General features: G+C 48.1%; 1 protein-coding gene across 4 annotated transcripts in view; it reads right to left on the bottom strand.

Annotated features, from left to right (window-relative positions):
• Nucleotides 1-12,340, bottom strand: part of Ddc (dopa decarboxylase) — an 85,136-nt gene that overhangs the window by 53,696 nt on the left and 19,100 nt on the right. For all 4 annotated transcript variants that reach the window (XM_005082971.4, XM_040746649.1, XM_021234617.2 and 1 more), the window contains exons 3-4: nucleotides 8,620-8,733; nucleotides 5,740-5,859 (exon numbers count right to left, since the gene is read on the bottom strand). In XM_005082971.4, coding sequence (XP_005083028.1) covers nucleotides 5,740-5,859; nucleotides 8,620-8,733 — 234 coding nt within the window. The remainder of the gene's footprint in view (nucleotides 1-5,739; nucleotides 5,860-8,619; nucleotides 8,734-12,340) is intronic.

The raw sequence follows: 12,340 nt of genomic DNA, 5'->3' as shown, positions 1-12,340 counted from the left end.
AAACATATGCACCACGGCCTTCACTCGGCATCTCCTTCAGGCCGGACTTTCACAGGCTGTTGTTTTACAAGGCCTCGGCCCATGTCAAAGAAGCCTGGCTGACCAGACTGGCGCTGTTTCAGGGAAGTCAAGCCTCTGAAGGCAGGCACGGCCCTCCCACTTCTCCTGTGCATCCCGGGTTTTTAAAATTTTGTTTTCTTATCCTCCTGGCTTGCTTATTTCAGTCCCTCTGGACATATTTTGTTTTTCAGGATCTATTAAAAAGTGCGCAGAAAGGCAGTGGCGCAAGCCTTCAATCCCAGCACTAAGGAAGCAGAGGCAGTTGGATATCTATGTGTTCAAGTCCAGCCTGGTCTATGTAGTGAATTCCGCGACGGCCAGAGCTACATAATGAGACCCTGCCCCTAAAAAACAAACAAAAATATGCTAAAAAAAAAAAACACCCTCTCTTCAGAGCTTTGGACCCCTTTGTAATGAATGATTTCGAGTAGCCATGTCATACCATGGCATGACAAGCTCACTATGAGCTCCGTGACCACTGTCCACATTCTGAGAGAAAATTCTTGATTTTGTCAACAACAACAACAAAATAATTAAAGAAACAGCAACAAAGTCCAGTGCAAAAAGTAATCACCGTTAGAGCACTGAACCTCAGCGTGCCATTACAGATCCGGTGTGGGCACACTTGAACATCAAGGTGAGTGGCTCTCTGTCTGTCTCCTTTCTGGAAGTGGAGATTTGCTGAGGGAAGAAAGAGGGAGCAATTGTTCTTTGTTAGGAGAGCACGGACAGAGCCCGAGCTGTCCATTGTGCTTCGAGAAGCGAGGCACTTGAGCAGACCTGAGCTGCGTCCAGCTAAGCCCACACACTTGCTCCTTGCTTTACCTGGAACCACTTTCCCCCACGTCTTTGTGTGGCTCGCTCATGCCTTTGCTTCAGGCAGACAAAGGTTGCCATGGCGAGCCTGCTCCGAGGTGGGAGGGACCTCTCGGGAGAGTCGATGCTCAAGGCGGCCGATGCCCTGAGCCGAAAGGTCCTTTTCATCTTCTAGGTTTTACAAATGTCACCTCACACAGGGTAAGAAATTGGCAGCTTTTCTTCCACAAGAGCTTTCAAACCCAATTAAGAGACCCATTTTGCAGGTCTCATTTGTCCGGCCTCACAATGATGGTGTGCAGTTTCGGCTCAGACACCCACTGCTGCGCCAACGCTAAGCTGTGATTACAGCTCTGAGGGGATCGATAAGGCAGGCTGCCTCACAGGCTGTCACTGGACTCAGGGCTCTTTAAGGCCTCACAAATTACAGACAATCAGCCTCGTGAGCTGAAAAGGGCCAGCTCCCTGCAGCAAACACACGGAAGTCTGCTTCCCACCAACCCAAACTAAGTGGGTTGAGCTCACAAGGGCTTTATTGAAGCCTGGTCTGAGAGATGCCACAATTATCCTAACCTAAGGCTGGGACTTCTAAAAATGAGATTGTCTTTAAAGACGGTTGAACCCACGGTAGCATTCAAACCTCCACACAAAGCAAAGAGCCTGGACGAGCTGGTGTTAATACACTGCACCGTCTTTTACACTCTGCCTTTAATTAGTTTCTGCCACCGGACTTGTACGAGCTATGAAAACTGTGGTTGGTAATGCAACGAATCCTCATAAGTATTTTGAAGATGATAACTGATTATATAAAGCACAATACATAGGTTAAAACACAGGCTTGTAGTAGTCATTCAGCAAACTTAGCTACTTGTAAAATTCTTTGCCAAGTACCAAACTAATAGATTCACGTCTGGATACCAAAGACTCAAAAAATGAAATTGTTTTCACTGTGTGGCAAGTGGCTCTGTTCTGGTCTTGATGGAGTACAGACGTGTCACATGCAGGGGTTTGAGGGTTGTCCTCTGAAACCTAACAGGACTGAAAAGTGTGATATGACAAGAATATCTTAGGTGTTATTTACATAAATTGTGGCACATCATAAAAATTGTACAATAATAATATTCTCAAAGAATAATTGGACAAGAAGGGAACCAGTGTGAGAGGAACAAGAAGGGATAGGTGCTGGGGAGAGGGGGTGGGTAAGGACACATGTACGGAAAGTGCCATAATGAAGCCCATTGCTCTATTTCCTGAAAATGTGAAAGGAAAAGTTTTAGCCGGATGGTGGTGGCACATGCCTTTAATCCCAGCACTAGGGAAGCAGAGGCAGGCGGGAGTTTGAGACCAGTCTGGTCTACAAAGAGAGTTCCAGGGCTACACAGAGAAATCTTGTCTTGAAAACAAAACAAAAGAAAAAAAAAAGGGATGGGGACTGGAGAGATGGCTCAGCGGTTAAGGGCACTCACTGGCTGCTTTTCTAGGAGTCCTGAGTTCAATTCCCAGAAACCACATGATGGCTCACAACCATCTATAATAAGATCTGGTACCCTCTTCTGACATACAAGCTTACATGCAGACAGAACACTGCACACATAATAAATAAATACATCTTTAAAAAAAAAACAAGAAAGAAATAGTTTTGAACGTCTGAGGGCCAGCAGGATGGCTAGGTGTGAAGACATGGTACCCTGCAAGCTTGAAGGGGGAGGGAAAACTAACTTCACAGAGTTGTCCTCTGGCCTGAGAGTCATGGCACGAGTATCCACACACACCCAATATGCACAAACATAACAATAGCAGCAGTAGTAATAATAACAGTAATTAATAATAATAAACAAAATATTTAAACAGTGAAAATATAAGAAAATAAAACTTTATGCAAAAATGTGTATGCGTTATATCATCTCAGTTTATGTTACCCACAAATGTAAAGATACTGGATAAGACCTGGAGAGAATTATACTCTAAAATAGTTGCTGTATTTTCCCATTTCTACAGTGAGTGCCCATTATCCATAAATACAGAGGGCACAATAATTTTTAAAAGTGAAAAAGTGTAACCAAAATGACATTGAAGATAGTAAATTGGCAATGTGGAAAATTACAGTGATACACAGAAAACCATGAGCAATTATTGAAAATATAGAGGAGAAAATGACCAAAAGAAAAAAAGGGGGGAGGAGGAACTATTTAAAGAGAGAGAGAGAAATTATGGAAAAGGTACTGAGTCTATGGAAATTTTAGCTCCTCAAGTAGCCTGCTCACTCACAGGGCAGAGAAAATGCCCCAAGGTAGACAGAAGGCTGGGTCATGAGGAGGGCTTACCAAATGCTAAGATCTCAAAGAGTGTGGAGTTACAGTGTGAGCTTGCTCTGGGGTCAGGCCTACTGTGAAGAGTGAGACACTTGCCCAGAAATAAATCGACCAGAATTCCAGGCCAGGCCTCTGCAGACAGCTCGGCTGGCCTCTGCAGCCCCGACTGGCTGTCTCTTCTCCAGACACTCTGGCTTTACTGTCCTTGTCAAGGACAGCAAGGGTGCCCCTGGAAAATCGGGGTTACAGCATCAGAGCCTGGTTAAGCCACCAGGCTCCACCTAGCAGATCTCTCTCTGACTACATTTTGGGGACTTGTGTGGCAGCCTCCTCTCAAGCTGGAACAACACTTGTACAATGCCTTTTAGCCAAGGAGATTTGGCTGTGCCGCATGAGCTCTGAAAAGAAGAAAAACAGTCCTGTGAAATTATATTGGGACTCCCCCAGGACATCCCTGCTGCCATTTGTAGAAGTCTGGTTCACAGTCTCCCTTTATGTTTCTGTTATGGTACAGCAGATGTGTACACTTACTAGAATATATTTACTGAGATAGGGTCTCACGTGGACCACTCTGGTGTGAATTCACTGAGGATGACTATGAACTCCTGATTCTCCTGCCCGCACCTCTCAGCTGTTAGTATAACAGGCGGCCCCAGCCCACCCAAACCTAGTTCATTTTGATCAGCTCCCTACTTCCAGTGACTTAGAGGTGACAAAGTGACCTAATCAAAAAAATGTAAAGCATGGTTTGAGCCATAGTGCTGCTGCCTGCCCACAGATCTCTGCATCAGAATGAACAAGAATTTACATTTCCGGGCCCACCAGAATCCTGCTGAGTTTGACTCTCGGCTTGCTGGCTAGGAACCGGCAAGTCCTTTCAGGACTCTTCTGCAGACAGCCTGCAACACAGATTGCATCTCCCACCACCAAGATGCCAGGCCTTTTTCCCAGACAGGGAGATTGTTTACCTTTCAGGGGAAAAGGGACTCTGCTACTGTGATTACAGTAAGAACCCTGACTTGGAAAGATTATCTTGGATTATCAGAGTGGACCCTATCCTATCACACGGGTCCTTAAGAGTGGAGACCGGATTTCACATCTGCAGTCAGAACATGACAGTTAAAGAAAGGTCAGTGGGATAGAACACAGCTGCTTCTGGAGATGGAGATGGGCGTCTCAGGCCAAGGAATTCCAGAGGGCTTTAGAAAACTTGAGGAGGTGGGCTTCTAAGATGACAATCTTGATTTTACCTCATTAAAACCTAAGTCAGACTTACAGAACCATAGGAAAATAGATGTGTTTGAAGCCACTAAACTATGCGTGGCACCCTCAAGGAAAAGGTCAGACATTGGAGGCTAAACTTACTGAATATCTCAGGGCTAGAAATTGAGGGCCTTGCTTGCAGTGTCGTTTGGCCACACTAGACATGTGATCTTCCACAAAGGAATTCTCCTGTCAGCCCAGTGTTCTCACTCATAAAATATGTGGAGCCATCACTGCTCTACCTTACCCTTGGAGCTTCAGAGAAAACAGTGGATGTGTTTAAATCCTTCTTTCTAAGTTAACAATGCTTCCTCCGTGATACAACCGTAAACTTGACATGAGAAAAATACCCAAGGAGGGGTGATGAGTTAATGCAGGTCATTGTTTGTGTTACTAAATGTTTCTTAAAGGCTCACATTTGCTGGGACATGGGGTACATTCTTTTAATATCCACCCTTGGAGGCAGAGCAGGTGGATCTCTGTCTGAGCTCAAGACCAGCCTGCTCTACATAGGCCAGGCCAGTCCAGGCCAGGGCTACACAGTCAGACCCTGTCTCAAAAAAAAAAAAAAGGAGGGGGTCACAAATTCCAATCATTCACTCTGAAGATCCTGGTGGAATGGAAAATTCACCACGGCTGTCATTTGCATCTGTTGTTTGCCCTCATGTAAGCCCTACAGTTGTTCGAGTGAATACGGAGGATGAATTAAATGTATGCATGGACATAGCAGAGGCCTTATGTAAGCTGCTGGCTCACAGACAAGTAGCACATGCAGCCAGACGTTGCAGCACGGCCGCAGCTGTCACCTGTTGGTAAAGACAGGGTCCTATGGTGACAGCAAGACCTTAGTTCTGGAATACACAGACACAAGGTCTACAACTTCCCAGCTAGAAGCTGGGGGGGTAAATTCTCAGTTGTTCTGTGCCTCAGTTGTAAAAACAGAGCACCCAATTCACAGTGTTGTGAGGAGTAGTTGTGTCTGGAGAGTGCTTGGACATGGCCACCAGCAATGGATACCCCAATAAAAATATTTGCTTTCTTATTCACTGCCTATGTGGTAGCCACTGCTCTATCTACCAGAAGGGCCTGTGGAGATAAGTCCTTGCCCACAGCTCGTGGGAAGCAGCACCAGGATCCAGATCCCATCAACGCCAAGAGCAGGGCTTTCCAGCTTTCCTGTCCTCTGGAAGACGCGGAGCAGCATGGGTGCTGCTTTCTGCTTGCAGCTGTGGCCCTTGGTGGAACCCGCACTCCCAAAAGCCTGCCTTCCCCTCTTTCCCCATCTTACCTGGATCACTCCTCCCCCTTCACCAGCTCTTCCAGCCAAAAAGGCCTCTGGCAACTTCAGCATCTTCCCCAGCCAATCCATCATCACTGTCTCCAGCTCCGTGCAGGCTGGGCTTGCAGCCTGCAGTGGGGGTGGGGGAGAGAGAGGCGCTAAGCCACGGGGGCAGCTGGCCTCTGCACAAAAGGGTGACACGGGAAAGCATTGCTTCTTTGGTGACTTTTATTTAATCAACTTAGCAAAAAGTTCACATTTTTGTCTCCCAAATCCACTCTTGGTGAGGAATTAATCCCTTGGCCGCTGTGTTTTGAGCCTGTCTTCCCACATTCGAATGCTGAAACCTGAACCCCACTATGAGAGTACTGAGAGGTGGGGGTTGTTACGGTTAACCAGCCTGTGTGGCTCCTTGTGCTGAACTGTTGCAAAATGAGTCATCTCAGGAGCGGACTAGATAGAATTGAGGAAGTTCACCCCATTCTCTTCTGTTTTCATGCGTGCCTGCTGTGATCACACAGCAGGCGTTGCTGCCAGATGCCAGTAGCTTGTTCTTCACACCCTCCAGTAGACTTCTAATGTTTATAAAGGGTTCCGTCTATGGTATTTTGTTCTCCCCCAGCAAATCCTGTGTTCTCATTTCCCAGAGATCTGGAGGAGCCTGGGCGTTAGCTCTGCCAAGAGGCCTGGAAGCAGGGGCCTGGGCCTGGCAGCATTGATGGAACTTTACAAGGAGGACATTTTTCTGTTCCTCCTCCATTTCTTCCAGACATGGCACAGGGAGCCATGGTGGGGAGATCAGTACGGGCCCCTTCAGATTTACCTCACCGTCTCCATCGTCTCTCCGTGACAGAAGGCCTCTGGGTGAAAGCTAGGAACAGTCCCTGGATACATTAACCTCCCCATCCCCACCACACACACACAGCCATGATTCTTTAGGAACTAACGCTGAAGCAAGGGCCCAGACACTGAGTGTTTTGGGGAAAACTCTGATTAAAATCTCCCAATCTCAGATGGGTCTCAAATGCCTGGACTCAGTCCCAGACACGGCTTCTTTCATCCAGACTGGTACAAGGAGAATGGCACCCTTGTGACTGTTATTCCACCATGCCTGCCCCAACTGCTTGTGGGCTGTGTGCTTGATCATGGAACAGAACAATGCGGAAAGGTCTACTGGTAGACCCTCTTCTATGACCACCAGTGAATATTAGAGTGCAGGATGGAGCTGAGAAAATGGACATCAGCTACTTTGATCTTCTAGGCAACACCACACATGCTATACTCGTCTTACATAGTCTTTTAATTCCCCAGTGACTTGGTGTCTGGCCTCTCTCCTCTCATTGCACACAGAAGGTGACTGGGTGCTCTTAGGTCTAGGCAATGGTGAGTTGAGTCTCTACTTTCATTTGGGTCTGTACCTAAGGAGCACAGCATGGTGACCAGCGTACTCATGTAGCTACCTGTGCATTCTGGCATTAAGACACACTGATGACACGAGGAATTTCTCCCTGCTGCTCAGATGGTCTCCCTGCATCCCCAGGCTGGTGGGTTCTACTTCAGTCAGACTAATCCTAACTCCAGGCATGGGAACCAGCATTCGCTGCTATGAACCACAGCTATCAAGTAACACAACCTCTGAGGCAGACATTCCCTTGTTCAAAACCTAAGAGCATTCTAAAAGAGCAGATAAAACAGAGATTTATGCTGGGTCTCCAGACAGACATGCCGGAACAGCATAACTGCGCCAGCGAGAGCTGCCACTACAACATCTAACTAAAGAAAAAGGTACATTCAGCCTACTCCAGGTCTGTCCCCAGGAGACGGAGTTCCCAGTTGCCTGGCAGGAGAACAATGACAGGGAGGCCTCCTTAGCATTTCCATGAGCTGTGACTCCCGTCTGCTCAGCTCCTGAGGATCCCAGCTTGAAGCAAAGCAGGTGTGGTGGAGCAGCTCAGTTGGGCTCTGCTGGCTGCTGAGAATTCCTAAGTTGTCCCCAGGCCCTCACTCAACACTTGTCAATACAAGTGGACTCCAAGGCACAGAAAAGAGAGCTACTCTGCATCTAGTCAAAAACAGTTCTAGGCTTTGGGGGAACTCCTCATAGTGTGGGCAGCCCCAGACCCTGAGAGCCAATGGCACCTGCTTCAAATCTCTCCTCAAGCTAGGACACAGAGAGCAGGGAGACCTAGGCAGGATGCTTTCAGAGTAGGGGACTTTCTAAGTCTTTACTCCTTGTGGGAGGAGACCTCACACAGGGAGGGCTGAATGGCCTGCAGGCAGCCCTAAGCCTATTTCCAGACACTTTTGCTCTGCATACTTGCCCATCAGATAGGCTGGGCAGTAGCTTGGTGGGGGCAGATGGAACGAGACAGCGTGGTAGTATTCTGAGACTTCAGAGCACACAGCAGTCTTCTTGTCTTAGGCGAATGTAGGGTCTATCGCAGAAGCTTCATTGCCTTAGACTTGGACTTTGATTTAAATCAAGTGCTTATAAAACAGAACAACCAAAACAAAACAAAACAGCCCTGTGCAGAATCCTCTTCTCTTCTCTTCTCTTCTCTTCTCTTCTCTTCTCTTCTCTTCTCTTCTCTTCTCTTCTCTCCTCCCTCCCCTCCTCCCTCCCCTCCTTCCTCCCCTCCTTCCTCCCCTCCTCCGTCCCCTCCTCCCTCCTCTCCTCTTCCTTCTCCTTCCTCCCACTATCCCTCCCTTTCTCTCCTCCTTCCCCCCTCTCCCACTTTCCATTCAGAATTTCTCATCCCTTAGAAACACACCCCTACACCCCAGACTCTATTCTCTGCACTGCCCCTGCTGCTCACAGGTGGCTGAGTTGCCTACTCCGTCCCGTGTGTAAAGGGGTCCCCTTCCTGTATGACAACAGACTCTACTCACCCAGGTGAAGCCAACGCAACTGACAGCCCCACACAGCATATCCGCGAGCATGGATGGGTACGAGTTGGCCGTGGGGAAATAAGCGAAGAAAAAGGGACTGTTCCAGTGTGTTACCTGTGGGGAGGGGGACAGTTACTGTGGGGCAAAGGTTGTGAGTTCCTTCAGGGTGCACACAGATGTCAACTTGTACAAAATTTCTCAAATTTAGTCATCCCGTGCTTTTTGACTTCGCCTCATTGCCACTGGGGTGATCCGACTCCCTGTTTTGTGCTTGAATATTTCTGCTAGCCAAGAAGGAAGTGCTGTCTTCATAAGATAATATGAAGTCTCTAGGTAGGAACAGTAGCAACACTGCTTTAGGTTTTTGCTGGGTGCCCTGGACAGAGAAAAATGCTGCACCACACATCCGAGATCCTACAGTAAAAAGCTTGGCCTTCCCCAAATTGCTCTAGCAAATTCAGTTGTTTTTGTTTATTTTGTTTTTAATGCCCATTTTTTAAAAGGATTTCCTTAATATGGTCCCTTCCTACAGGCTTGCACCATCTGCTCCCTCCAACAAATCAGTACCCTTGAGAGGAGCTGCTTCACCGGGCCTTTAATCCCAGCACTGGGGAGGTAGAGGCAGGCGGATCTCTGTGAGTTTGAGGCCAGCCTGGTCTACAGAGTGAGTTCCAGGACAGCTTCCAAAACAATACAGAGAAACCCTGTCTCGAAAAACAAAAACAAAAACAAAAAACACACACACAAAAAAAGAGTAGCTGCTTCTTCTGTCTCCCACAATATCACTGTCCCCCTGCCTCCTCCTCCAGCCAAGAGGGAGTAAACACTACTCCATGCCAACCCTGGATTAGGTACAGAGGAAAGGCTCAGGTTGACCAGGGAGGAGATGCATCTTGTTGGTGTTCTCGGGAATCCCAGGAATGATGGAAACTAGGGCAGCGTTGAAGACCAATGTTGGCTCCAGGGATAGAATCTTTCCCCTTACAATGCATCCCCAGTCAAATGGCAGTATGAGGGGGTAGGGCCTTGGTGAGGTCCTTAGCTCACAGAGTGGGGCCTTCATGATGGGACCTGGGCTCTTCTAAGGAAAGATCACACTGGCCATAGACTGACAATCCCAGGCTCTATGGAGGGTAATGGCACTGTATCTGTTTGGAAGATCTGAACCCCCTGCACCCCAAACTTTAACCAAAAATTTCTGCTTTTGAGACATTGAAAGCTGATGTTCTGTGTGGGGATTTGTAGCAGACTAAGGAAATATTTCTTTCCCCAAAGTTCAAAAGGCTTCTACGGATCTGATCTAAAGAATCCAGAAAAGGGTCTACTGGCTCCCCAAATCCAGGAACTGGTTTTCCTTCTGCATTGTTAGCCAGTGAGACCATCACGGACGTTCTCCTCCAGATTCTAGCCCAATGAATTCTTCTCTTTCATGGATCATAAGACAAAGATTATAAGAGCTTTAGGATCTCTGAAATCAGGATGCACCCTCCAGTGTATGAAACAGTCACATGCAACCTACCCGCTGTCATCACCAGACTTGTGATGAGGCCATTATGCACAGTCTTAGGCTGATATTCCTTAAAATGATAGATTTATTATTTTTTTAAAAAAAGGATATGAACTGAGGGCAGAGACATAAAACAAGCATTCATTCTTCACCAGTGTATAAGGAAAGATGATCCCTGAGACCAGGAGGGGCCTAGATCCTGTCGTTACAGAAGCCAGGAGCTCAAATCACTCCATGTAAACATTGAAGGAAAGATGAAAGTCAGGGTCTGGGGGTGTGAGGGGCATTGGATGTCAGGACCAGGAGGAGCCATTAGAGGGGAGAGGCTAAGTGTGGTGGGGGGGAGGAGGATGCAGAGGAGGAGGAGGAGGGGATCAGAGAGCTAGCTCTCTGCCACTGGAGGGCACAGAGCTGCTCACTGTAACCTACGGAAGCCCTCATCTGAACCCAAGCTCCAGAAACCTGAGAAGTGTTGAAGTCACCTAGTCTGTGTGTTTTATTACAACACCGTGTTATGGTGCAGCTCCAAAGAATCTCCAAAGCTCAGCGTGTTAGAGGCCCAGTCCCCAACGTGCACTAATCTGGAGGCAGTGAGAGGCCTTTAGGTCTCTGGTGATGTGCCCTCAAAGGAGACTGTGTTGCTTTCCTGCCGTGAGGTGAGGAGACTTTCTCTGCCATACACTTCTGCCATGATTGCTGGCTTGCCTCAGGCTAAAAGCAATAGGGCCAATGAATCCTGGTTGAACCTCAAAAACTATAAGCCAAAATGTGTGTTTGTCATTTCAGCTATCCGCTACAGGGTCAGAAAGCTGACTAACACGTTGCCATTTTCCATAGTCTTTGCAAAGATGTAAACACGCCTTTTCTCAGTAAAACCACATATTAGACATTTACTGGCCAATACGTGGCACAAGGAACCCCAGATTATGATTATGAAGATAACCAACTAGGATAACTCATTAAAAACTGGAAGATTCCAGAAAGACTCATTGCACGTCTGCCTCCAGGCCTGGGAGTGGGACAGAGCCAGAGGCAGGGAAAAAAAAAGTGAGAGTGAAAGAAAATCAGGGTTAGCAAGAACAGGAAGGGGGAGGGAGGGGGAGAGAAGGGGAGGGAGGAGGGCGGCTGACAGGGAGTCTCAGAGGCTCTGGAGAGCTTCACAGGCTGAACGATATGCTCAGCAGAGCAGGACTGGGGCCCATGAGGCTTTGGGGTTGGGGGGGGGGAATGTTCAGATAAAAACCAAAACATCTGTAGTGGTAATGCGCTTGTCTTTGCGGAAATGCCTTTATAAAGTGTAACTTGCAAAGGCCAATAGAGGAAGAGGCCAAAGCCTGCACAAATGCACAGGGCCAGAGGCACAGCTGGAGCCAGGGCCTCAGTTTCTTTCAGGTACATGGGGCTCCATACTGCCGGCAACTGTCTCTCCTCACTACCCAGGTCTGGGAAAGACCAGGCTGACTGCTGCCTGGAAAGGACCCTCCTCTGCCTCGCTTGCTGTGAATAGCCACAGAGTGTGTGGACTGGGTGGTCCCACACTGTGTGTGCACAACACGGAATTTTCATGAAGCTTGGGGTCAAGCGCAGGGCTAGCACCGGACTGGCTGGAACTGTCACCCAGGGAGCTAACCCCAGAGCCTGTGCATTTCCCGGCTTTCCTCCACCCAGTAAAGACTCCTGCAGGGTGTAGACTCCTGCAGGAGGACTGCACATTTCTCCAGCACCACGCTCCTGTATTCCTCCGTGGCCCGACATTTGACTGTGCCTCCCTGCACCAGCTTTGTGCTGACTGGCTTAGCTTATTTGTTCAACTTGCAGGCCAGAGCCAGAATTTTCAGCTTTACTCAAAGAACAAATGCCAGGGGAAATCTCCTGGAGATGAAACTTGACAAGGGCTGTGAGAGGTGTTCTGGAACTGAGGCTCTGACTCCGAAGCCTGTGACTTGGGCTGACTGGCAGCCTCCCCAGAGCCTCTGCATTCTGTCTGGGAACCAGAGTGAGTACCCACTGTCTCAGCTCCCCCTACCCTGCCTGTCACGTGATTGTTTTCCATCCGCCTTGCAGCTACAGCCACATAAGAGTCGACTCAGACTTTATACATGATTTGGTGACCAGGATCAGGCCCGGCTGTTCAGAATCAGGTTAAGAGGCAGGCTTTTAGGCAAATTGTCTGATAGGTAAAGCAGTACTTTGGAGACATACCGCTGAGGGTCT

This window comes from Mesocricetus auratus, unplaced genomic scaffold, assembly GCF_017639785.1.
Source record: "Mesocricetus auratus isolate SY011 unplaced genomic scaffold, BCM_Maur_2.0 Super-Scaffold_100006, whole genome shotgun sequence".
Lineage (NCBI taxonomy): Eukaryota > Metazoa > Chordata > Mammalia > Rodentia > Cricetidae > Mesocricetus > Mesocricetus auratus.
Note: the sequence above shows the minus strand (reverse complement) of the source record. Positions and strands in the feature narration are given on the sequence as shown.